Below are 27,259 nucleotides of genomic sequence, written 5' to 3'. Positions count from 1 at the left end.
AGAATCTGGCTGTGTATCATGCCGATGTTGCCTGGCTTTCTAATGGTTAGCTGGTAGCTAACGGTAATGTTGGCAATTTCCGCCCGTTTCTCCATAATATTACCTTATTACATCTTCAAATACTAAAAAAGACAAAACTGTCTGCAGTTGGCTATTCGGCTGTTAACGGTAAGTGTATCTCACATTGTGGCCAACCAGCTGTTATTCACCTGTTAATAATAGTAATCTAGCACATAGTCAAGATGAAAATACTTGGTGCCTTCGTTAGCTAACAGTAATAGAGCTAGCTGAAATAAAGGGACAAAAACTATGCCCAGTGCTCAGTGTTCTTTTACCTGGTTTAATTTTGTGAAGCGAGACTTATGATTATCCCTGCTAGCTTAGCAGGTTAGCCCACGTAAGCGCACCCACAAGCTACTGTTGCTGTGTTTTGTTTTCCTGGCAACTGACTAGCTGTGGCTCTTGTTTGCCATTCCTTTTTGTGCTGCACATTATTAAGCGGTGATTTTACGTGGTGTCTTAAAATTGAGTTTCCCCTGATGGAAAATGTGACCCATTGATGTGCTGTTGTAGATAAACAGCTTTAAAAATTATAATAATAGTGTGGTTGTAAGGAGTAACATTTACCTGAGCTGGAGGAAGGTATTCTCAAATAATGATGATGAATGTACTTCACTGTGAAAAATATATTTGTTGTGGCTTATTTAGCTCTAATTTGTGTAATGAGACTACAAAAAAGCACAGGATGGAGCTCCTATTGTATGGTTTCTTTGTCTTATTAGTGCATCTAAACTTTGTTCATTAATTGTTCCTCCATTGCAGGGTGCTTCACTGTTTCTGAGATGATGATGATGAATGGAAACTCTCCTTCAGGTGTGTGGAGATGACCTACCACCCTTTTGGGAATGGTCAGAATGGGGCCAGATGTGCCCCTTCTTAATGAGTACAAGCAGGAGTTCTTCTGGAAGCGCTTCCCCCAAACTGTGTTGGGGGGTCCACGCTTCAAGTTGGGCTACTGTGCCCCACCTTATGTATATGTCAATCAAGCAGTGTTGTTCTTGACACCATGGCTTTTTGGGGGCTTCGGGACCCTGCTCAGTCAGTTGCAGCTGCTTCAGGAGCTCCATGCTGCGGTGCTCTCTGGTATACTTATGTGTGGGGCTGCGGCGGGTGTCCAGGCCCTGGCGCTGTATGCTGCACGGAGGAGCGGCACAGTGGAGAGACTTGGTGCATCCAACATCCTTGTTGATGAAGAAGAAGTGGAATTTACCCACTGTGTCAGCACAGAGACTGTTCGATTCATTGCTCCTGGAAAGCGTTTTGGGCTTAATGTGGTGCTGCATACAGTGCTAGCTGGGGTGCTCTGTGGCTTTGGGACATGGTATGTGTTCCTTGGCAGACTCACTGCTCTTTATGGCAGTATTGGTGCATCTCTGGTGGTCTTCGTCCTGAGTTGGGTGACGCTGTGTATAGCTGAATATTCTCTCATTGTAAATACAGCTACAGAGACAGCCACTTTTCAGGCACAGGATACTTATGAGATAACCCCACTCACGCGGCCTCTTTACATTTTTATTTTCATCGCTGTGGATTTGGCTGATAGGTGAGTGACAAAATTAATGATTTTATTAAAGTACTTTGTGTTTTCTGTCATAATAATTCTGACATGTTGCTGTGATTATAGGTACTCTGATGCTGTCCCTGAACTCCATCTGGCCAGCCAGGTTCTCCACGTGCTGTTCCTCTTTCTACCTCTGCTGTGGGCGTTTGGTATCCTGCCTCCCCTGGATGCTCTGCTCCTCTGGGGCATGGAGCAGACTCTTGTGTTTGGCTTAGGAGGCTCACCCATGTCCAGCAACCTCAGGTACCACTGAAACGATTAGCTGACATCAAACTACAATTGAAAAATTACAGTTGTGGTCAAAAGTTTACACAACTGTACACTTGTAAAGAATATAACATAATGGATCTACTGAGTGTCCCGTTATTTCTAAAACTCTGATTTTTCTCTGATAGAGTGATTGGAACAGATACTTCTTTGTCACAAAAAACATTCATGAAGTTTGGTTCTTTAATGACTTTATTATGGGTTAACAGAAAAAAGTGATCACATCTGCTGGGTCAAAAATATACATACAGCAACATGAATTAGCAATTTTGGTGACTTAGAAAGTTGTCAGTGAACTGAGCTTCATAGCATGGCCTCTTAACTTCTTGTGAGTGATTATGAGTGACTACAGCTGGTGACTTCTCTTAGACAGGTTAAATAGGGCTCATTGGATACTAACGCCCACAAATGCTACAATGGGAAAGTCAAAGGAGCTCAGCATGGATCTGAAAAAGCGAATTATTGACTTGAACAAGTCAGGAAAGTCACTTGGGGCCATTTCAAAGCAGCTACATGTCCCAAGAGCAACAGTGCAAACAATTGTTTGTAAGTATAAAGTGCATGGCACTGTTTCGTCACTGCCAAGATCAGGAAGAGAACGCAAGCTATCACCTGCTGCTGAGAGAAAATTGGTCAGGAGGATGAAGAGTCAACCAAGAATCACCAAAAGGCAGATCTGCCAAGAATTAGAAGCTGCTGGAACACAGGTGTTATTGTCCACAGTTAAACGTGTTTTGCATCTCCATGGACTGAGAGGCTGCCGTGCAAGAAGGAAGCCCTTGCTCCAAAAGCGGCACCTTAAGGCTCGACTGAAGTTTGCTGCTGATCACATGGACAAAGATAAGACCTTCTGGAGGAAAGTTCTGTGGTCAGACTAAACAAAAATCGAGCTTTTTGGCCACAATGCCCAGCGGTATGTTTGGAGGAGAAAAGGTGAGGCCTTTGACCCCAAGAACACCGTGCCTACAATCAAGCATGGTGGTGGGAGTATTATGCTGTGGGGCTGTTTTGCTGCCAATGGAACTGGTGATTTACAGAGAGTAAATGGGACAATGAAGAAGGAGGATTACCTTCACATTCTTCAACATAACCTAAAATCATCAGCATGAAGGTTGGGTCTTGGGCGCAGTTGGGTGTTCCAACAGGACAATGACCCCAAACCAGAGGTGTGGACTCGAGTCACATGACTTGGACTCGAGTCAGACTCGAGTCATTAATTTTATGACTTTAGACTTGACTTGAAAAAATGTTCTAAGACTTGTGACTTGACTTGGACTTTTACACCAATGACTTGGGACTTGAATTGGACTTGAACCGGTTTACTTGAAAAGACTTGATATTTTACCCCAAATATAAAATTTAACATGCATATTATATAGAGATTGAAAATGTGACGTCATTCACGGGTAGAACCGCAAAGGATTCTGGGAACTCGTGGCAAGCGGTACTAGCGCACGCAGGCTTTCAATTAAAATCAGTCACACAGCGATAAAAAGAAACACAAAAATGTCAAGAAGCTGTTGTATTATTAACTGCAATAGCCGGTCGCATGACAGCCACGGGAAGCCGACGGGTAAAGAGATCGGTTGTTATCGGATTACGTCGTTGAAGAGAAATTGTTCGAGCCATGTTTCCGAAGTAACAAAGAGGCGACGGATGGACTGGATTGCAGCCATTCAAAGACCAAATATAACGTCCCAGAACACTCCAGCTCACAGGTTAGTCTGCTCCAAGCATTTCCACAAAGGTCAGTCTGCTGTAGTAGTTAATACGTCATTTTTCTTAACATAATTGGTGATATAGGTTACAAGCAAGTCTGGCGCTGAACAGAAATTGTCGCGCTATGCTCCTTTGTTTATTGTGCATAAATAGTGAATTGTCCTGACACAATATTGCGTTTCGCTTCTGTTATTATGGTACATTGACAAAAACATATACTTTTATTCACAGGATAAAACAGTTGTTTTGTATCACTAATTGCCCAGTACGATTACAGCATACAATATTATTGTCACTGCTACATTTCTGTAACGCGTACCAGAAATTATTTCCACTGCTAATTAATTACCATTGAGCTCAAAGGTCCTATTAATAAACGGTTAACGAATGTGTATTTATGACGACGATTTGTGAGACTGGTAAACTTATGATATGTACGATGGTCTTTACTTTCTACACGGTGCATTTCTAGGTCCTGTACCCATCCGTCGGTAAACTGTACCTGGGCTTGTTGCAGTGACCGGAAGTTAGTAAACTTCACGAGTGTATGCGCTCACTCCAAGAAGAGTATAATTATAAATATTAGGGCTGCCACGATTAGTCGACTAGTCACGATTACGTCGACTATCAAAATCGTCGATGACTGATTTAATAGTCGACGCGTCGTTTGAAGCTTTGTAAGATCACAAAAGACGCAGGAATAAGTAGTAGGATTTAAGAGTGTAATAACGGACTGAAACAGAAGATGGCAGCACTGCATGTACAAGGATGCCAGCTGCCGTTAAACCCCGAAGAAGAAGCAGCTGTGTCTCAGAATTCATAGCGCAGCCCAGCTCAGTTTCCAACAACGGTGTCCTGTTATATTTTAGATAGCAAGGAGTTTATTAAATTTTAATGAAATTTGCAGATTGTTTCGGTGAAGTTTAATAAACTATCATCTTGTCTTTATTTTTAGTTAGCACAGACCTTAAACACTTAAAGCTGTAAGCTAATGATAGTTATATAAGAGCAGATGCTGCTGGTGCAATAAGCTGTAGTTTTACGTCCAATGGATGATGATCTGATTAGTCGACTAATCGCAAAAATAATCGGTGACTAGTCGACTATCAAAATAATAGTTTGTGGCAGCCCTAATAAATATGCATATAAATATGCTACGATGAGATAGCTGACTTTATCTAACTAGCAAATGTTTTCCAGGCTACGTTGGTGATGCAGTTTTTTTTTTAAAATGATATTTAAAAAAAAAAATCATTTATTTATGTATGATATTTTTGTCATGCGATTTTAAAGCCGGTCCTACAACCGCATCCAAGAATAACATGCAGCTTATCTCAGAACCGTCGGTGAAAATTATTCTTGGAGCTAGGTTTAATTGAGCTGCATTTTAAAGAGGTGCAATTTCACAATTTGTGTATATTTTCTAAGTTCACTATTTTGTCATGTGTTGAGAAAAACACAGATTTAAAAATTACATGGTCTAATATTTACATTTAGCATATAACTGCAACATGCTTTTTTTTTTTTTTTTTTTTTTAAAGACTCGAAAGGACTTGAAATTCAAAATTTCAGACTTGTGACTTTACTTGGACTTTTACACCAGTGACTTGAGACTCGACTCTGACTTGCCTGACATTACTTGACTTGAGACTTGAGGATAAAGACTTGAGACTTACTTGAGACTTGCAAAACAATGACTTGGTCCCACCTCTGCCCCAAACACACATCAAAAGTGGTAAAGGAATGGCTAAATCAGGCTAGAATAAGGGTTTTAGAATGGCCTTCACAAAGTCCTGACTTAAACCCCATTGAAAACGTGGACAATGCTGAAGAAACAAGTCCATGTCAGAAAGCCATCAAATTTAACTGAACTGCACCAATTCTGTCAAGAGGAGTGGTCAAAGATTCAACCAGAAGCTTGTGGATGGCTACCAAAAGCGCCTAATTGAAGCGAAAATGGCTAAGGGACATGTAACCAAATATTAGCACTGCTGTATGTATATTTTTGACCCAGCAGATGTGATCACTTTTTTCTGTTAACCCATAATAAAGTCATTAAAGAACCAAACTTCATGAATGTTTTTTGTGACAAAGAAGTATCTGTTCCAATCACTCTATCAGAGAAAAATCAGAGTTTTAGAAATAACGGGACACTCGGTAGAGCCATTATATTATATTCTTTACAAGTGTATGTAAACTTTTGACCACAACTGTATATCATTTGTTTTCACTTTTGAAACAATAATATTGTAAAAAAGTCATGTGGGTCATTCTATATCCTGAGATTAAAGTAGACAAACTCTGTTTAGCATTTCAGTATTGTAAGATGAGGTATGCATTTGTGCTGAGTGTTGGTGTGACAATAAAAGATGCTAAGAACTGGATGAAATGGTGGCAGATCATCTGCTGTTTTGACCCCTGAAGGGAGCATCCAAAAGAAAACGAAGCAAAACAAAAGAAATTATAGTAACTCAGAAGGTAAAACTAGATAACATTTCTAAATTGCCCATAGGTGTGAATGGGAGTGTGAAATGACTATCTGTCTCTCTGTGTTAGCCCTATATCAGACTGGCAACCTGTCCAGGGTGTGCCACGCCTCTCTCCCTATGATAGCTAGGCTAGGCTTCAGCCGCCTCCACGATCCTGATAAGGATAAGCGCACGAGAATGGACGGATGGATGAATCAGATTAAATGGTTCCACTGGCAGTGTTTTATTACCCTGTTTATCATCAGCCCTAATTTTTTTGTGTGTGTCTGTGTGTGTGTACTGTCTCACAGGCTGCTGTTGATGTTTGGTGTATCCGCTGGCGTAGCTGTATGTAATTACTTCATCCCATCAACACTTGGTGTGGTTCTCCTCTCCACTGCTATGGGATTTCTCTTGAGTCTGGATCTCAGCCAGGTTGGCACACTCTGCAGAGGTTCCAGGTCAGCCTTTGGGGACCGCGAATTGCTCAGAGGGGGGCCGTCACCTCCTCCTCCAACTTCCTTTGGCTGGAATCTAGGCTGCAGGGAAGTACTGCTATATTTGAGCTTGCTACTGGTGGCAATGGCAGAGGCAGGCGTTTTGCATCACTTCATCGGATCAGCTCAGTCCCGCAGCCTGATTACAGGACCCCAGGCTCCTGTCAGTTACCTCCTCCTCATACTGTTCTGCCTCTGCTGGGCTCTCAGAGAGATCCAAGGGGCCTATGTATTTGGAGGGGTGTTCCTCAATCCCCTGTACCCTAAAGGGATGTCCAATGTGCACATTTTTAAACAGAGAAACAGAGGACTGTACATTGCTGCTGCAATCAGAAGAGTCCTTATTTACCTGGGTGAGGTTTTGAGGTTTTTATAATACATATTGGAAGTCACCTTTTGTCCAGTGTTAACAGTTTTCTCAAGTGTGAGAATAACTGTATTTGAATGTGTTTGATCTGTGTGTGTTTTACTTCACAGTGTTTCCATTTGCAATGATTGCTTTCCTGGCTATGGATAAGTCTCTGCAGCTGCTCCACACGGTTTCCCTGAGCGTGGGATTTACTCGAGCCTTTAGAGTGGTATACTTAACATTTATGCTTGCTCACAGTCAAAATAATAAAAACTTGTAAAGCAATTTTGGGGAGATTTTAAACTGGGCAACAACCTAAATAACAGATCTTTGTCAAAAGAAGACTGAAAAGGGTGACACTGGAAAAACGGGTCCTCTTGACAGTTATTTATCCTTTCCTTTTATCAAAATGAAAATAAAAATGTATTAATCAGTGAGCGCCTCTTGCTTGATTTTAACAGCTTCTCTTTATTATTGTTGTTATGCAGGGATGGCAGAGTTCAGAAGATGCTCTGCTCCAAATGGTGGTGGTGATCTTGGTGCGGCTTGCAGCTGGAAACAATGTGCTGCCAGGGTGGGATGACTTAGGTACCGGAGTTCAGCTTCTTCTGGTGAGGTCAAAGTTTTCACCCACCATAAGTTCTTCAGTGCACGCTTTAAAATCTGACCCTTAAATATAAAACAGTGAAAAATGTCACAATTATCTGTGCTTTGACCAGCGCAAATAACTCTTTACTATCCGGATTGGGGCATCTTTGTATTTTTCTACTTGCCCTGAGTTGAATAACTCAGTGTGGCTTGTTTTGTTGTCGGCTGTTGATATTGAGAAGAAAATAACATTAGAGATCAGGGATAGAAGCAGCAGCTTCCAAATGCAAGTGCCTCATTTCAAATCAGCTCTCAACATGTTACTAGCTTTGATAATGAATGGCCAAGCAGGGTATTTTGGACATCTTTTTCGTCAACAGTATTTTCTACCTCCTCCTGGAGAATTAAGAATATACACTATCAGGCTATATATATCCATAGCTCTGGTAAGTTCTGTGTTTTCCCTATGGTCTGCATCTTGGAAAGTGCTTAGTGTGCCTGGTAAACCTCCAAAGCAAGACACTCAGGAGGGATCCTGATCATATGCACAAACAGCCTCAACAAGCTCCCTTTGATGTAATGGAGCATTAGCTCTGTTTTGAAGTTCCCCTGAAGACTCACCTTTAACGCAGTGCTAAGGTTTGTGTGTCCTGCTGACCCTAAGCCCTAGAAGCTGTGTTGTCCGGGGCAGTAGTTCCTGGCAGGGTTTTCCAAAGTAAAAAAAGCTGAATAGAAGCTGGAGCGCTTTGTTCCAAAAAATAAAAAATAAAAAAATAAAAAAAGTAAACCAGGGTCCCCTGAACCCACAACCGGTAAGAAGAGGTATTGGGACCATGCTTTGCGGCTTCTGCATTAACCTGCAACCAACTTTACAAAGTTTAATGTCGGAGGACTTAAGTGTTCTGACCCCTGCTGTTGCAGATGGATTCATTTGACACGTTATCCTCAGTTTTTTTTGACATTGTTTTTGTACTGATTACATGAAATGTTCCTCTGACACCTCATAAAATATATATATTAACTAATTTGCCATTGAAAGCCTACTAGGACTAACATTTGAAGCACTTTTTTGAACTGAGTGCTTTCAGTCATATTTCAGGCCTGCGTGTGAAACAAAATCACTGGGTGTGCATCAGAAATTAGTGAGGGTGGATCTCTGCCTGTGCAGCTACCCTTGAAAAACCCTGAAACTAATCTGATGCTCATCAAATCATATCTTTATTGATATACTGAGGTGTCAGAACTCAGCATTAGGGGTAGAGGGGGAGGTCATCAGCTTTTGCCCTTTTGGGAAAGAGAGTTAAAATAGCCACACAGCCATAAATTTAATGCCTGCATATTGGACATGTAAGATTTCGCTTCATGTTTGCTGTTGTCTTTTGGCTACAGGTGGGCCTCCTGTTTGACAGAGTAACCCAGTTTCTAGCCAAGCTGAAATTCACCCTGATTGTGTTGGTGACATCTTGGACAGAGAAGAAGCAGCGCCGTCAGTCGGCTGGAACTCTCCTGGCTCTGAACGCCTCCCTATGCCCTCTGGTCCTGGCTGTGGTGATCGTCTCTGCCCTGCTCTCTGCCCCTTTGCTGCCCCTGTTCACTCTGCCCATCTTCCTTGTGGGGTTTCCCAGGCCTCAGCGAAGCTGGCCAGGACCCGTGGGCACTGCCTGTCCCTGCCCGGATTCTGTCTTCTACCAGCAAATGAGTGGAAGTCTTGCCTGTGCTCTGAGGACGGCCTTTGCAAGAGGGTCACTGGGTTAGTTGTTCGTGCCTGAAATTTTTTTTTCTTTTCTTAATAAATAAGCCGCTGATACAAAATCTATGTGTTAGAAAAATACAATTGTAGCATTAAGATTAGGGCTGTGCGATATGACCAAAATCTCATATCCCGATATTAAGACATCTATCGTCCGATAACGATATAAATCACAAAAATTTAACATTTTCAGTAAATTCTGTGAATCTCGGGCAGCTCGACTTGCGTGAAGTGTTTCCAGCTGGCGATACATGAAACTATATATTTTTTGACATAAGTTGTAAAGGCCGCCGTTTGCTTTGTGAGTATTTATTACACGACGTGCTGCGGGGAAAAGCCTGTTCTAACATTTGAGTCTAAGGTTTATTTTTTAGCACCTGACGGCTCTTTTTTGCTTCTCATCCGTTAATATTCTGCATACTCTTTTATGTGATTCAGTTTATTTTGAAAAGTCTCAACAGGATCTTGAGCTTTATTGTGAAAGGTTTATGTGGAAAATAAACAAGCGGACACGCAGTGGTTTTACCGTCTTTGTTACTAATGACAACACATAAAAACAGGCGCTTGTCCGTCCGTAGTGTGGTTATATTAAATATAAGAGAAAGAGAGAACTGTAAGAAATTAATATAGCCACTACAGTGACCATCAAAACCATGAAAAAATATTGCCATAAACGTTTATTTTGCGACACCACACAATAAACGATAGCGTAAAATGAAACGATAGACGTTTTTATATCGTCATCCGATGTATAACGTTATGTCGAACAGCCCTAATTAAGATAATGACAAAACCCGTCATGGCATCTAAATTGGACAGCTAATAGTGTTCACTTCCTTTATGAAGCACCTGAAACCTGTTAATTATTAACTAATCAGTCACAGTATCTAAATTTAAATCTGTCTTAAAAGTTGGTTTTGCTTAACTTACAATACACACAGTATTTTTCTCCATTAAGTTTTTCTTTTTACAGCTCTCGGTAAACAGAGGTCACCTTATATAGAAAAAAAGTATATATATATATATGTTTTTTACAACAGTGTGTTTTGACGTGGGCTGTAATTGCAGCAACTGAACTCTTGTATGGGTCAAATGGGGACTGTATGCAGATCTGAAAGCAGTGAAGCATCATTTCATACGGTTACACAGTAAGAGGAATTCTGTTGTGAGCAGACTTTTTGGACTACGGGCAGTAATGTGAACTTACGTGATCCAGTTGAGCTTTCTGTGAAGTGACCCTGGAAAAAAAAAAAAAAAAGCTTGGGTCTCTATTCATTACATCCAAATATTTCCACACCATTAACTGCGTAATACGCCGAGGCTAAACTGAGCTGCTGCTCGGGTTTTGTTCTCTTCCCAATCAGGTGGGGGAAAGAGAGGGAGGGGGGAACATGCAAGTAGGGACTTGTTTTTTATGGACTGATGATTTAAGACTGAATAAAACCAAGGTGATGTAATCAGTCAGTCTTATTGTTTTTTCTGAGCTAGGGAAGCTGTGGCTGTGATGTATAATTCAGAAAAGTTGCTTGTTAGGCTGAAGCTCACAGTCAAACGGTGGCAGTTTGTAGTGTTCTTTTGCTTTGCTCACACTGGGGGCCGTGGTGCAGTGAGCAGGAAAGAAATCTGCCCAGTGTGTCACTTCACATCATGAGGTAGCGGCTGGGACTATTCTAAGATGTCAGCATGGGACATGACATTATCCTTGAGCCAAGCGAGCACTAGTCAGGTTAAAACAAAAGCTTCCTTTCACCTTGCTGCTGCTGTTCATCTGTGTTGAATTAAACGTCTGTCTTCTGTCTCAGAAAATGAAAATCCACCTTTGTACAAAAAGAGCAAAGTTTTAGGGACTAATGGAAAGCTGGGGACAAGAAGAGATTTAATATTTAGATCTCTGTGCAGTCAGCCAGTTAAATCAGTAGCACGACCTTCCTGTACTATTGTACAGGATGCATCTCCAAGCAGCTCATCCAGTAACTACGTTATCCATGTAGTCAGCAGAGGGATGCACAGCTGATACAAAATGAAAGACTCCCATATGTGTGCTACATGTTTTATGTTCTGTGCTCATAGTCACATCTCCTTACATGTTGGATGTATGGATAACTGATGAGTCGCTCTCCATTTTCAGGTTCATTAGCCCCAGGCTCTCATTTTCTTGGCCGCTTTCAGGACCGCATGGTTTGGATAATGATCTTGGAGAGGGGATATGGCTACTGCACTGTCAACATTAAGGTACTGTATCCCTCTGATTGTCTATTAATAATCTATGTAAGAATCTAAAAGATTACATAAGGTGGGGTGTGTTTGTTACAGGGCCTGGAGCTGCAGGAGACATCTTGCCACACGGTGGAGGCACGGAGGGTGGATGAGGTTTTTGAAGCTGCTTTTGAACGCCCTGAGCGGCTCGGCTTCACCCAGGGCTTCAATCTGCATTGGGGCAATGCCCTCACCCCGTGTGCTGCACTTGCAGTACGGGTCTACTCTGATGCCCGAAATGTGCTGTCTGGTATCATTGACTCTCATGACAACTTGAGGAAACTTCAGGATGACTTCATGAAGGCTCTGATCTGGTTGCTCCTGCGATATTGTGTGCAGAAACATAAAGGATTTTTATGGAGCAGTGAAGAAGTGTCAGCGGTTGGTGGGATGAAATCCCAGTCTTCACAGTTAGCCCAGACAACTTCTAACCAACCACCTGAGGCTGTCATGGTGGAGTCCAATGTGTCTTCTATAAGGTTCAGACAGGACAGCTCCAGTTTGACCTCCTTTGGTGACTGGTCAGATGAGGATGACTTATTTGGCCCTCAACCAGCCAGACGGACAGTTGCATTAGTGACTGCAGAAGCCCAGTCTGGACACGCCACCCTGCAGATGGGGGCCTCTCTGCCGGGCTCCGTGGAGATGGACAGTCTTTTTGAAAACATGGCCCTCTCTGCACTGCAGCCACTGCAGCCTCTGGGACTGGGTATTGGGATGCCAGCTGTGGATAAAGGCCATAACTCAGAGGTATTCGGTGAAAGGTCTGGCTCTCTCTCACATCTGAACTTCAGCTGCCCCCAGTCTGAGGTATTCAACCTACCAAAAGGGTGGAGGACAGCACCATTACTACCATCCCGCTTGCTGTCTCTCAGGCCTTTATTTCCTGAGGATTGGTTTCGATTTACCTTGGGACGCTTTGGGCCTGCTGTGCAGGGTGCAACCTCAGAGGACATGACCAAAGCCCTCAAGGAAGATGAAGCTTTGAAGGAACTGCATATTCATGTTGCACTTTCGTGTCTCATCTCACTGGGGGCAGAGTCTGCCTTCACCAGTCCTAGTTATGTGTACAGGCTGTATTGTGGAGATGTACCGTGGACAGAAGGACTTGAGTGGCTGTCTTCAAGTAAAGAACTTTACCAGCTCACACTTCAGGCTTTCAGGTAAAATTGCCAGTTAGGACCTCTAGATTGTGATTACTATAATCAGCCAGACTTATTTGAGCCAGAGCATCCATAAGAGTTCTGCCTTATGCTTTTGTTTGCCCTCAGGTTCAGTTTCAAGCTGTTGTTTGATCAAGCAAGCCTGGGGCCAATGGAGTCCCCTGAAGAGTTGTTCAGCACTCTGGAGGAATATGAAAGGGACTGGTACATCGGCCTGGTGACAGAGAAAGGCTGGCATGACAGCGTTCTTCAGGAAAAACCCTTTCTATTCTCACTAGGACATGATCTCACAATGGTAATAAGACATAACGAAGCCTCATTTACACCTAAGCTACAAAATATACAATTATAATTACAGTATATTATCCAGTTGACATAAAATTTAAGGTTCTCATAAATCCATGTGTTCAGCTTAGTTTGTTCCACTAGTTAGTTTGTAACATTTTGACTGTCCTTGTGTGCAGGGTACCTACACAGGGCGAGTGCTGACCCTTCAGGAGCAGCTTGTACAGGTGGGCCGTCTCAATGGAGAAGGGGTGAGAGGCCAGTGGGCAAACCTCTCCTGGGAGCTTCTGTATGCTACTAATGATGACGAGGAGCGGTACAGCATTCAGGCCCACCCCTTCATGCTAAGAAACCTAACGGTTCAGGCAGCCGATCCGCCTCTAGGATACCCTATTTACTCATCTGCCCCACTTCACTTTCCTTGCCTCTGAGCTGTGGTTCCATCTTTCAGGTGGGAGTACCACAGAAATTCATTTTGAACTGTAGCAAAGTCAAGAGAAATCTTAAATCAGGAGTTTTACATTTTAAATTGTTGACTCAGAGTTTGTGAAGTGTCAAGTCGGCATGGGAACCAACTTAATTCTTCACATTAATTTGAGAGATGGAGCAGTGGCATCGCCACCAAAGCACAGACATTTGTGTTTATTAATGTTTGTGCTGAAACAAAAGGTGAATAAATTAAGACCCCTCCTCTCCAGGAGACGACTAATAAATACCTCTGGTTTAATTCGACTTTTTAATGTTCATGTGATCCCCCTTCCCATCCTCCCTCACTTTTCCACAAAAAGGAATGAGGATTTTATTGCTTTGTTAAAGAATATCAAGGATGTGCCTTGGGGATGTCTCGCTGTACACGTATGGTGTTTAGTGCTGTTGTTTTGTTTACAATTCACTTGTTTACAATCTAGAATGAATCTGTCCACAGTTTCTTGTACATATTGTTAATTTTTATATGTGTAGCTGTATATACTTACAATAAAAATAGCTTGTCAAAAGCTGTTTTTCATTAAACAAACTTGCCGGGATAGAGAAAACTGAACATAACTCAATTTTTGTAGGCATTTAAAGGGTCGTTGCAGAAACATTGCCATTCTTAATATAGTCTTTATAGCTTGTTGTCCATTCTTCAAGGCTGTGTACCACAAGTTGATTATTGGTTACAAACATTTCATTTAAGATAGGAAGAGGGCACGGAGCTTTCAAACCAGTTATGTCTCTAAATATTTACTTCAAGACTCAATTCAATTTCATTTATACATCGCCAGTTTATCGCCCGCAACAGCCATCCCAAGGTGACATGACATGAAAGCAGAAATTTTGAAAAAAGGAGAAAAAAAATACAAAGTCCAACATTAGGAATGCAATTTCCCCTTGAGGATGTGATTTTCAGGAGGTCTTCGGTTTAGTCAAGTTCGCAGAGTCTGCATCCTACAAAAGAAGATGCTAACTGTCAGCACTTGATTTGCACCAAAAATGAAAAATTATTTTATTCAAGGTTGAAAATTGTCTGAATATATATCATGTTAACATCTGTAAATCTTGAGATACTTTATTGGTCACAAGCATGCCCCTTACATTGCCCAACTATTTCACTGTAGAGGAATGTTTAGATTCTGTAAGTCTTTATAGTGTTTCCTCTTTTTCTTTTGGTCCCAAAATGATCCTCCTTCATCCCAAGCAAGTGAATCCACAATGGCTAGCCAGTAGTGGCATGACCTTTCTGCATGGCCCTCAGCTGTCACTGTCCAGCAGAGGCCACCAGACACACTGGTCAGTCAGTTATCCAGTCAGCACCAGGGGGAAGGAGTCATGCTCACTGTCATACCCTAGCCACTGCCTTCTTCTTATTAGATTCAACCAAGGTCAGTAGAAGCTAGAGCCTCCCAGCTGTTAAGAGACAGCGCTACACACATAGTTCAACTTTATTCAAGTATTTTCAGCCTGTTCACACAGTGAGAACCCACCAGTCTCAGGTCTAATCTAGCACAGCTAACCTTGCAGAATACTGCAGCAGCACAAATGTTGCAGAAAGAAAGGGCAGCATCTGATGTGCCCCAAGTAAAGTGGAAAAAAGCTGCATGTTCACCTGCATGCTCCTGACCAAGTCAAAATGTGTAAAACAAATATTATGAAAAAAGATTTTTACTAACTCATAAAGCCCAAATATATACTCATATTGATCAGAGTATTTGGTAAAAATATGGTGATGTTTGAATTTCTCAGACCTACACTAATGTGTAAATAATATATCTACAAGGGAATTTTGCACCATAAAAACTTTCTGTACCTACCCGACCAGCTTTGAAATTCTGCACCCATTTTCTGCCCAACCTGTCGGACACGGACCAGGCGAATGTGGGCGCATACTGCCAGGTGTAGTAAAGCAGGAGCATGGGCTGCTGAGAGATCCACATCTCCTTGACACCATTGGAAATTCCCACTAGCATTAAACGCACACAGCGATCTGTTGGCATCCTCTTCAGATGTCCAACTGTGGGTGGAGGCTTGAAGTAATGAGAGGAAAACTTGTTACTTAAAACATAGCTTTGAAATGGTTATATTAGGCATATCAACTAAAAAAAATACCTTGTTTATTTCTGCTGTAAAGGCATTTTTGGCGATTTGTGATTGGACGGGCCCTGGACACACTGTGCTAATTAGTATTTTTGGATAGTCAGTCAGCTCAGTTCGAAGGGAATTAAAGAAACCCTGTGGATAATACAGCAGAGATCCAGATCTGTTCCCACAAGCCAACAACTAATACATTTAGTTGAAAAGAATTAAGAGAAATAAAATGGTCATAATCTCCTTTCTGAAATCTCATCACCTGAAGTGCATGCTTGCTAGCAGAGGCACCTGTTGCAAGAGGCGCAGCGGTAAGGCCAAAGAGGCTGCTGACAGTCACGATGCTCCCCCTGCCTCGCTGCGTCATGTGAGGCAGCACCTGCTTGGTTAGAGAGACCGTACCGAAGAAGTTGAGCTCCATCAAGGCCTGGCACACATCCACGCTGGTTTCCAAGAACAGAGAGCGCTGACTTCGACCGCCATTGTTAATGAGGATATCAATCTGATGAGGGATAGAAAAGAACATCTGAAATCTCATTTATTTCAGCTACCTATAGTTTTGTACTTTCTAATTTGTTTTTATTTTGATTCAGTTAGTTTTCAGAGTGGATTTTGTTGTTTCAGTTTAGTTTTTTTTGTGCGAAAATGTTTAGTTTTAGTTTAGTTTTTATTAGTTTCAGTGGAAGCTTTAGTCTTTTTATTATTATTGAATAGAGGACACATGTCTCATCAAAACTATCACAATTGTAAGGGTGAATGTTTATGGAGAAAAAACATTGTTTTCAGCAGACATTTAAAACAGAGTAGCTATCTGAGAGTTTACAACCTCAGAAGAGATGGTGCATGTGGATTTAAAATAACAGTTAAAAGGCTCTGATCAGATGATGACTGCTGGAATACATCTCAGTAGATCTGCTTTTGTAAAAGGGGCACAACAGTGTTAGGCTTTAAAAGTGGTGGAACATGTCACAGCTAACAGGGGGATTTAAAACTGCAGTTTGATCAATCCAAATTTGAAATAGTTCCTGGAAATCGTGGGTGCCACACATGGTTCGGGCTAGAAAAGGAGACAGACAACCAAGCTTACTGTGAGAACCAAGTCCAAAGGTCAGCATCTGGGGCTGCATTGGTGCACACAGCATAGGTAACAAGCATATCTGTGACAGCACACCATTAATGCTGAAGGATACAGATTTTGGATGCTGGTTCCAAACTGACTTCTGCATGTGCTACAAAAGGAAGGTTTTGCAGTAAAAGCTGGAAATACGTTTTGCTATATTTTACCTTAGCCCTTTTTCATGTATGGCATACATATCCAGGTTTTCTACACCTTGTTAAAGTAAAAAGTCTTGAATTTACACACTGTCACAGGTTCTTAGAAAATGACTTGAATAATGAAAAAATAAACTACATCCACAAAGTGAAGTGAAACTAACCATCCATTAAAGGATGTCTTTAAAATAAGACAAAGGTGGTCTCTATTATGTAAATCAAACCCAGTATTTGAATGTTATAGATGAGTTGTTAATGCAACAACAAAAAAATTCATGAAACTATGAGCAACTGCAGTGAGCTTACGTGTCCAAAGTACCCAATCACAGTTTTTGTTTTTGTCTCATGTGACCTCCTCTCCAGCAAATCAAGTGGAAGAACAAGAATATCCTCATCCTTAAGTTCAGAGGTCTCTTAAAGAATAAAGGACAAAAAGCATTCATTTAGTCACTTTTGAGTAAAACTGAACAAACTATAACTGACATCATATGGAAACCTAGTATGTTATTAATGTGTTATACTCCATATACGTCCATGTACCCAAGCTTAAGTGTTCCTTCACATTAAGTGGGTTTCTTTTGGCTGGAATCCACTTTACTTTGATATAATTTGACAATTTAAAACAATTTATCTTACCTAAGCAATGGCGTTTCACTCTGTGTAGCTCATCCTCACGCCGGGCAGACAGGATGAGACGTGAGCCGCACTTTGCCAGCTGGTAGGCCAGCTCTTCTCCAATACCGCTGGATGCTCCAGTGATCCACACCACCAACCCTTTCAGCTTCCTCTCTGGTTGACACAAACCACAACAGTCAACATTTCCTGCTACAGTTCTTTGGTCTTTATAAACTTTCAGAGAGATAGCAAAAACCTAAGGAGCAGCCAAATCCATAATCTGGTACATCGGTAAAAAGGAAATAAAGTTTCACTCCACCATCTGGTGGGGGCCTTTCTGTGTGGAGTTTGCATGTTCTGCCCATGTTTGCATGGGTTCTCTCCAGGTACTGAAGCTTCCCTCCACAAGTCAAAAACATGCAATTAGTGGGGTTAGGTTAACTGTTGATTTGAAATTTTCCAGGGTGTGCATGGAAGGATGGCCATCTCAAAAATACCAAAAAGGCCTGAAAGACCACAGATGAAAACTAAAGTGGCTGGTCACAGTATCCTTTCCTTTTTTTCCCTTCAGTAACATCTAAACAAGTCAAGAGAACTCTCGAAGAGATAGGTGTATCATTGCTAAGCTGTCAAATCAAGAGATGTCTTCATGAATGGAAATAAAGAAAGTTTAAAACAAGTTGGAAACCACTGGTTACACTCAAGTACAAGAGGCCAGATTCCTGTAAGTTTTAATGATACTCTATGCATCATGCTTTACTTTCTAATTATGGTGAAGACTAAAGTGCTCCTTACAAAACTATCTAACAGCATAAAAATAGTTAAAGTTTGACCTATATTTGACTAGCTACAACATCAAACTCCTGCTTACACATTAACATGGCAGGCCTAGTTATAATGGTACAGTATAATCCCGGTTTTATCCCCTTCAGTACAGCACAGTACAGAATGAATTCACACTTCAGGTCTCAGTGCAGGTTTTCAGTCTAATTTAGCTCTCTGTAGCTGTTGTCCTTAACAGTGATCCTTGGGCACAACTTCCCTCTTTAAGGTATCACATTTCAGCTTCACAAAAATCACCGCATTGCTATCAAAGATTGTTTTATTAAGTAAATGTGTTTCTGTTTAGAACAAACCCTTGGCTGACAGACAGTCTGTGCTTTCCCTTTAGGATAACTTTGCACTTAGTAACAGCAACAGGCTCTGAAGAGGCCTCCTGTGACTGCCACTGCTCCCTGATACGAAAACATTTGTGAATAATTGATAAGAGAAAAATGTATGATCTCTTCCAAAATTTGCCTTACTTAGCCTTTGCTGATTAACATTTTTTATTTTTACTGTCCCCAACAGTTGCAGAGATACACATTTGATCACAAATCTGAGCCCCTTCTTTATTAATAAGAAACTTCTCACAGTTCTGGGGGATGGTTCTTTCACTCACCTGGCCTTTGCCCTGTCAGACTTGCCCAAAGCAGAGTGAAGTCTGCATCCGCGAAAATGAAGCCAATTAAACAGACAAGTAAACAAAATGCTATGAAGCAGCTCAGTGCAGATACAGTGCAGGACTCCATTCCTTGTAAAACAACACACATGCACAACCAACAAACTTATGATTTAAGTAACTACACCGCAACCTATAATGAGAGGTGGTTAAAGTGTAACCACTTGTGTAATCACTTCCTCTCTAGTATTTTCAAATTTAAACCTAGAGAGCGATATTTAAAGTCTTTATTCTTCTTCTTCATAATTTTTAAAACACTCTGTGGTTTCTCGACTGATTGGGATCCATTCCTGCCTTGTTAGAGTTCAAAGCTGATTAACTTGTGGGTTCCCACTTTTTACCCCAAAAGACCAAATGTATCATATTTCTTGTGTATGGATCCAAAATGTTAATTTGATGATATTTGAACCATTTAAATATTACTTTAGCCTAGAGACATGGTTTTCCATCATGCTTGAAAATGCACCAAAGTGTCATCAAATTGCTCCCTGGTCATTGTAAGAAGCTAGTCTTTGAGGCCTTTTTTTTTTTTTTTTTTTTTTAAACTATGAGTCAATCTTGACACCAATAGGAAGGAAGTTGATATCAAGCTTGCCATAAAGAATTTCAGAGGTTATGAAGAATAAGGGTCAAGAATTTACACCAATTTCAAAAGTCTTTGAAACTTACATAGTGGTTGTTGTTTTTCTGTGTCTCAGAAACATGTTAAAAATATATATAATTAAAACTGAAGCTGCAAAGTGCATGAAACACAAACAGGTGACTGTCAGTAAATTCACCATGATTTAGAAACAGCTAAAATTGAGACTTAGTCTCATCACATTAAAATTGTGATTCCAGGGCCTGGACAAAACTGGTAGGCTATTAAGAACGTTATTTCATTAGACGGTTGGTTATTCAGGTGAAGTCTGAGTATGAGTGCCCAAGCGTGATTCCAAAGACTCCTACAAGAAGATTTGTGAAAGAATAACCTCACAAGGATTTTTAAGCTTCTATGAAGACGTGCATTGGATTGGGTCTTGCTGTATCTGCATAGTGTTTGGTGTGATGTTGTGTTGATAATTTTACTTGTCCCTTTAAAGGAAGTGTAAATTTTCTAAGTCCTCTACTCTTTCATATGCTTACAATAAAAAATAAAAAAATAAAAAAAATCGCTCATCAAACAGCAGTTTAATGTTTCATTAAACAACCTGGCCCAAAAGAAAATTTAAAGTAAACTTTATTAGTCATCCAAAAGGTCATTCAAATCTGTAATCATTCTTTAGGCCAAAAAAAAAAAAAAACACAAAAAAACAAAAACCAAAACCCAGGGGAAAAACAGACTAACTACGCCTGAGACAAGAAGAGCTTTTAAACTGAGCTTTTAAACAGTCATGTCCTTGAATTCTTCCTTCTGGATGGAAAAAAAAAATCCAAAGTCCAACTTTAGGAACACATTGAAGTGTTTCTTCCTGAGGACGCAGCTTTCAGGAGGTCTTTGGTTTAGTGAAGTATGCAGAGTCTGCATCCTGCAAAAGGAAGAGTGCGGCTGTCAGCACTGATTTTCTACTTCCCTGAATCAAATCAAAATAATTTAAAGGAAAACGTCCAAATAGACATGCTGTTAATATTTGTACATCTTAAAAAAAAATTTTTTCAAGGTGGTCACAAGATGACGAGCTTTATAGGCAGGGATTTCACTGTTATGCTATTCATGTTTTTTTAGGCTCTTTCTGTTTCAAAATGATCCTTCTGAAGCAACGGCCACCCAGCTGCAAAATGACCTTTCTGTAAATTAACCTCTTTATATTTAAGGTCCAGTGTGCAATTTATATGCATTCTCCTCCCTCTCCGTTAAATACTGACATAATTACACTCACTGGCCACTTTAGTCAGCTGATCAGTAACATAAATATCTAACCATCCAATCACAAGGTAGCAAACTCAATGAGTTTAGGCAAGTAAAGAAGATTCAGATGACCTGCTGAGGTTCAAACAGACCATTAGAATGAGGCAGAAAAGTGATTAGAGTAACTTTGAATGCAGCAGATGTATGAATGTAGCTGGTAAGCGTATTTCAGAAACTGTTTGAAAAAGAGAAAATATGCAGTGAGCTACAGTTCCTCGGGTGAAAATGCCCCATTGACACAATAGGGAGACCACACCGGGTGCCATTTCTTGTCAGCTTAGAACAGGAAACTGAGGCTACAATTCAGACAAGCTCACCAAAGTTGCACAACAGAACTCTGGAAAAATGTTGCCGTGTCTGATGAGGTTCAACTTCTGTTGCTACCTTTGGATGGTAAGGTCAGAATTTGGTGTAAAGAAAATAAAAGGATGGATATTTGGGTTGCTTGGGATCAATTGAGTATTACCCTTTTATCACCGCATCTTCAGACAGCTGCTTGAAGCAGGATAACCTGAGACATAAAGCTCAAATCAACGCAAACTGGTTTCTTGAACATGACACGGGGTTCACTGTACTCAAACAACCTCTGCAGTCATTGAATCCTAACCCAATAGAGCACTTTTGAGATTTGGTGGACTCCAGAGAGTCACCTCATGGATGTGTAGCCAATAAATGTGTAGTAACTGTGTGGTGCTGTCATGTGACTATGGACCAAAATCTCTGAGGAATGTTTCCAGCACCTTGTTAAATCTATGCCATGAAGAATTAAAGCAGGTCTGGACTCTATGTATGAGCTATAGACATTTTTAAAATTCTCACACACTTAAATGACAGGGAGTGAAAAGGACACAAATAAGGCTCAACTGCATAACCAGGGCAAGAAGATAGGATCTATTATTGTGTGGTCTTTACCCTACAATATAAGACACAAGTTTTAGATTTTGTGCTTTATATTAATTTATATATAAATATAATAAAACATGGTTGCATCAAAAATGCTTGAGTGCAGACTCCAGAAACTAATGGATGACATGCAATGGCCTCATCAACCTTTTATGTACCCAATAACCAAGCTCAGCCATGAAAAAACACATCTACAGCAAAGTCTCTATAGCCCGTTTCCCCTCATAACATGTTTTGCTCTGCCTGTTTATCAAGCTGAAATTTGGGGGTTTGAATGCTTTGACTGACAGGTTTACAGACACGGGGAGCTGAACTGGACCTCTTAACTGGGTCTGTGCTGCTTAACATCCCCTGCTATTATGTACAGCCTGTCAGTTTGTGCATTAGTTTTATTAGTCTGCTATTTATCACTAATTAGCATGTTGCTAACTTGAGCCAATATCCTCACCCTCTGATCTAAATATGTTCACTTTTGGCGCAAAAAAAAAAAAAAATCAACATGATGCCTTCAGAATTCCGAGTCCAGAGGCCAAGGCATGCTGTCTTGGTGGCTACACCCATCTTTTACATACACCCTGTGCATATTATGTACGTACCACACCAGCTTTAAAATTTTGAACTCTCTTCCTTCCCAGCAGGTCTGTGATGAACCAGGCAAACGTAGGAGCATACTGCCAGGCGTAGTAAAACAGGAGGAAGGGCTGCTGTGCAATCCACATCTCCTTGACACCATTGGCGATTCCCACTAGCATTAAATGCACACAGCGACTTGTTGGCATTTTGTGTTCCTGGCTTCCAACTGATGCCACAGGCTTTACGTAATGGAAGGAAAAATGGTTACTGAAAGCAAACGTTCTCAAAAAGCACTTATGTCACAAATGTGAAATCGCAACAGCAAATAAAATGCATTACCTTGTTTAGCTCCTCTGTGAAGACGTTGCTGATAATCTGTGATTGGATTGGCCCTGGGCACACCATGCTAATTAGTATCTTTGGATAATCAGTCAGCTCAGGTCGAAGGGCATTGAAAAAACCCTGTGGAAAATACAGCAACACCACTTACCCAGTTGGGACCGGTAATAGTTTTTTTTCCCTTCCTTTGTTCCCCATATATAACTAACGCTAAGTTTAGACGAGATGCAGAAACATTCAATTACATTAAATGAGTTAAATTCAAACCACAGAGTCATGAGAAATCGCATCACCTGAAGAGCATGCTTGGTGGCACAGTATCCTGTTGCAAGAGGCGCCCCGGCGAGGCCGACTAGGCTGCTGACAGTCACGATGCTCCCCCTGCCTTGCTGCGTCATGTGAGGCAGCACCTGCTTGGTTAGAGAGACCGTACCTAAGAAGTTGAGCTCCATCAAGGCCTGGCACACATCCACGCTGGTTTCCAAGAACAGAGAGCGCTGACTTCGACCGCCATTGTTAATGAGTATATCAATCTGATGAGGGATGAAAAAATAAGATAGGATAAAAAAAGTGCAGAAAGATGACGTGACTTGAAAAGTTATCAATCTACAATCTGGTGAAATAGAATTTTAATTGGGTCATTGTTTGATTCCTGGTTTAAAACCAGCATCTTTTAAATAAGTTGCAGGCGTCAGGAAATATTAATGTGGTAATGAAACTAAGAACTAAGCCTTACATTCCCAAAGTAGCGAATAACTGTTTTTGTTCTTTCCTCGTGTGATGTCCTCTCCAGCAAATCAAGGGGAAGAACAAGAACATCGTCATCCTTAAGGTTGGAGGTCTCTTGAAAATAAAAGAATAAAAATGATTCAGCTGATCACAAGCAAGTAACACTGAACTGAAATCAAGCTAATGCCCAGTTGCAACCGAACTGACTGAAAAGGTAAAAAGTTAAAGCACGGATGTTGAATACATAACAACATCATTTTAATTTATCTTACCTAAGCAATGGCGTTTCACTCTGTGTAGCTCATCCTCACGGCGGGCAGACAGGATGAGACGTGAGCCGCACTTTGCCAGCTGGTAGGCCAGCTCTTCTCCAATACCACTGGATGCTCCAGTGATCCACACCACCAGCCCTTTCAGCTTCCTCTCTGGTTGACACAAACCACAACAGTCAACAAGGCGAATTTCTTTTACGACACTTAGCAGTTAGCAACAGAGGAGTCATAAAGATTGCCTGATTTTGTTTTAACTGAATACGGCACTCTTATTGTATGCTCTTACTTTCACCAAAATTATTATTACTTATTTTATCTTTTTCACAGAAGACTCTTGAACTCTTGGATAGTTTTGCCTTTAGTACTTTTGTTGACTACCTGTGGTCACTGTTCAGAAAATGTTCCAGTGCACTAAAATGGAAGACTTTTGACATTCATACAGAGAAATTATTAAGTGCATATTGTAACATTATACGGAATTTGTTGTATGATTACATGTCTATATAATATAAGAAGCTGTGTGTTCTGCTGAGGCTCACATCAGAGTAAAGTTAGCATGGCACACATTATCTTCTAAACACAAATGACGTTTTGCCGTTAAAGAGTTCAGAGGTCAATCTGAGTTGAAGACGAAGCCTTATAAAATCAACTTATTGTTCTTTGACAGTTCAACCGATCAATCACAAACAGAGAGGTTACCCGTGCTTGTCCCCTCATAGGACGGATTCCCTTCGTTATAAACAAGAAGGTGAAGACAACATGTGGTGTGTTTCGTTTGACTCACCTGGCTTGTGCCCCGCTAGACTTGCCCAGAGGAGAGTGAAGTCTGCATCCGCGAAAAGGAAGCAGAGTAAATGGATGAGTAAATAAACTGGTATAAACCAGCTGAGAGCAGACACAATCCAGCAGTCCATTTGGTGGAAGCAAGTGGGCTACAGTACACGCGTATACTTTTAAAGTGGCTTGTCACTACCCGATCCGTACCGGAAATCCGATCGGTACCACGCATGTGCGAACGGTGTCTACTTACGGTCGAAGCATTTTACGATAGTTACAGGTCAGAGTATCTGTTAAGATGTTAAGAATAATAAGTATCTCTTAAAATGTTTGCAATAATGAAGCAGTAACCCTAACCCCATAGCTACAACCAAAACTAAGTTAAAGGATGTCTACGTCACTTCCGCTTTATTTTCTAAATTAAATCTTCAGAAATAAACGTGCTTCTTCCTATCTATCGCTCTTCTCCAGGTTGCATAACAGTATAACAGTTATCTTTTGCAATAACGAACTTGAACCACAGCTGTTACACAGTGTCCTGCAGAACCCTGCGAGTCTCCAAGAAAAACAAACAAAAAACCCCCAAACCCAGCCCTGAGTTTAGATGAGAGAGGATTTAATGGAACAGAATCAGACTCACAATACTTTACTAATCCCTGAGGAAATTATGTGGTCACAGTTGCTCCAAGACAGTAAGATATGTAAGTATAGTATGGCAGTAAGTAAGATGAGGGGATATATTTCAGTAATACAAGCAAACACACGTTTTCCCAGTATGAGGCATTAGCGATATGCAGTTTTGCATGTTGTATTTCATTTTAAAGTAACCTATATCCATCTATTATCTGTTATTATTATTAAAATAACCTATATCCCCCCGGTCATTGGTTTATGCAAGCCTGATGCAGGACGGATTTGCATAGTATAAAAACTGTGATCTTGACTAGTTTAACTAACTGAGGACAGTGTTATTTTCATGTTGGATTTAATGGGTTTAGAAACACTCCAAACTGAAAAACATGCATGTGGTGGTTATTTTACTGGCCAAGTGCAGTTAGACACAAGGCACTTAATTTTGATTGCTTAGCACACTGGACACATTTTGGCTCATGGATGTCTAGTGTAAATGTAATACATTTTAACTCATTTTCATAACATATCTTTTAATTTTTCTTTAAATAATATCTCATTTTTACCAAACAGACCCTTCAGAGTAAATGGATCATGACATGTTACATTGATTCATGTATTGCTCAGTTCCTCTTGATTACATCTTAATTTTCGAGACCCCTGCATCCATGTGAATACCATGCTCATTTAAAGAACTGTCAACCATTAAAGCTACAGCGATGATAAGGGAGTCTAGCAACTCAGCAAGGTTAAAGGGCATTTAAGATAAGATACTACAGTATTCATCCCAGAAGGGAAATTATGCTAGAGCAGCTGTAACCTAAGACAGAATTGCTTAAATTAAATAGAATAGCTCAGTATGACATAATACAACATGACAAAACAAAAATAGCTATAAGGTAAAATACTCAAGAATATAAATTTACATGAAAATAAAAATGTCAAACAATATAAAATGAATGAGCTTAAAAAACAAAAATCAGAAAATAAAATAACAAATGACATTTAAAAAGCTGATTATAATATAACAAGGAACTCAGTAATAAAAAAAAGCAAACAAACAAAGTAAATATTGGTATTGTGTTATGATATATTGAAAAGACTTCCTGTTGGGACAGCAAAGTCAATTCAATCTATTAGAGAAAGTTCTCCCCTAACTGTCCACAGTAAAAATGGTGCAGATGGTGGTCATCTTCTACCCACAGGCTTTTGGATACTGGGTTTGAAAGCCTGTTACAGAAGAGCGAGCAATGCCACACACAACCTCTGTGTCATCTCATTTAACTTTTATGAGACTTGGCCTAAAGATCCTCTGTTACAAATATACCCAGCAAAAACTTGTCAGCTTTTTAGGAAACCCGCTTCTGTAAAAAATACAGTATGACAGTGACTGACCTCAAAGAAACACTCGGTGAATCAGACTAGTTTATGTTTCTACAGCAGCAAAATAAAACTATCGTGGGAAGTTTTATGGGAATGTTTTGTTTGTAGATGCCAGTTGCCATAAAGTTTCGGTTCTTACGTTTTAGATACTACATGTAAAACAAAATAATGAATTGCAGATAAAATATTATGTAATATATAATCCCAGAAACATGTACATCTAAATGATTGCTAAATGTCAATGAAAAATAAACTTTTTCACAGGAATCATCTGAAAAGTAGAACTCATTTGTTTTGTGGTTGCACATATTATAGGTTATAAATTTCCTCGAAAATTCTTTGGAACAACAAATCAAATAAGAAAAAGATTTCACTCATTTTTATGATATTGTAACCTAACTTTTTGGACAGACCTCACGAATTATACTTAACAGCTAAACATAACAATTTATGCATGCATGTTAACCTTTATAATTGTTTATAATTTGCTGTAGGAATGTGGTGGAAACCTTCCAGTTGTAAATTATTATAATTAAATAAATAAATAAATAAATAAAGCAAGCGATTAAAGTGCATAAACACACCTATAATTCGACCTATTGGTGGCGCCGGAGAACATGGCGGGGGAGGGGGGTAAAATAAAATAAATTAAAATTAATAAAAACAAAAATCAAGCAATGGTCAACATTAACGGTGCCACATTTCCCTTCTACAGACTGAAATTGCACAAGAAGCAGGAATTTGTGCAATAACGACATATTTTGACAGAAGCACTTATGCAGCACGTTTGCAGGATTGCACTGAATTAATTGTCATTTTGTACGGGCTTGTTTATATCAGATTTGGAAG

The 27,259-nt window shown here is 40.4% G+C and overlaps 3 protein-coding genes across 3 annotated transcripts; 1 reads left to right on the top strand and 2 right to left on the bottom strand.

The window, feature by feature from the left end:
• Nucleotide 1: 1 nt before the first annotated feature.
• pcnx4 (pecanex 4) lies at nt 2-13,958 on the top strand. The gene is made up of 11 exons (XM_026151813.2): nt 2-168; nt 823-1,603; nt 1,685-1,864; nt 6,387-6,925; nt 7,050-7,150; nt 7,410-7,532; nt 8,899-9,259; nt 11,388-11,491; nt 11,573-12,678; nt 12,787-12,973; nt 13,143-13,958. The coding sequence occupies exons 2-11, from the start codon at nt 906-908 to the stop codon at nt 13,392-13,394; spliced, it is 3,651 nt and encodes a 1,216-aa protein (XP_026007598.2). The 5' UTR covers nt 2-168; nt 823-905; the 3' UTR covers nt 13,395-13,958.
• Nucleotides 13,212-19,962, bottom strand: LOC113011939 (dehydrogenase/reductase SDR family member 7-like). The gene is made up of 7 exons (XM_026151817.2): nt 18,857-19,962; nt 17,437-17,589; nt 17,107-17,213; nt 15,791-16,030; nt 15,550-15,672; nt 15,255-15,467; nt 13,212-14,391 (listed from the first exon to the last, which is right to left on the bottom strand). Exons 1-7 carry the CDS (start codon nt 19,005-19,007, stop codon nt 14,350-14,352), a joined length of 1,029 nt encoding a protein of 342 aa, XP_026007602.1. The 5' UTR covers nt 19,008-19,962; the 3' UTR covers nt 13,212-14,349.
• A 156-nt stretch (nt 19,963-20,118) lies between these two features.
• dhrs7 (dehydrogenase/reductase (SDR family) member 7) lies at nt 20,119-24,876 on the bottom strand. Its single transcript, XM_026151815.2, has 7 exons — nt 24,405-24,876; nt 23,621-23,773; nt 23,356-23,462; nt 22,913-23,152; nt 22,620-22,742; nt 22,304-22,519; nt 20,119-20,424 (listed from the first exon to the last, which is right to left on the bottom strand). The coding sequence occupies exons 1-7, from the start codon at nt 24,532-24,534 to the stop codon at nt 20,383-20,385; spliced, it is 1,011 nt and encodes a 336-aa protein (XP_026007600.1). The 5' UTR covers nt 24,535-24,876; the 3' UTR covers nt 20,119-20,382.
• Nucleotides 24,877-27,259: the final 2,383 nt, after the last annotated feature.

Source organism: Astatotilapia calliptera, chromosome 19, assembly GCF_964374335.1.
Source record: "Astatotilapia calliptera chromosome 19, fAstCal68.1, whole genome shotgun sequence".
Taxonomy (NCBI): Eukaryota; Metazoa; Chordata; class Actinopteri; order Cichliformes; family Cichlidae; genus Astatotilapia; species Astatotilapia calliptera.
This window is presented reverse-complemented; position numbering and strand designations above follow the sequence as displayed.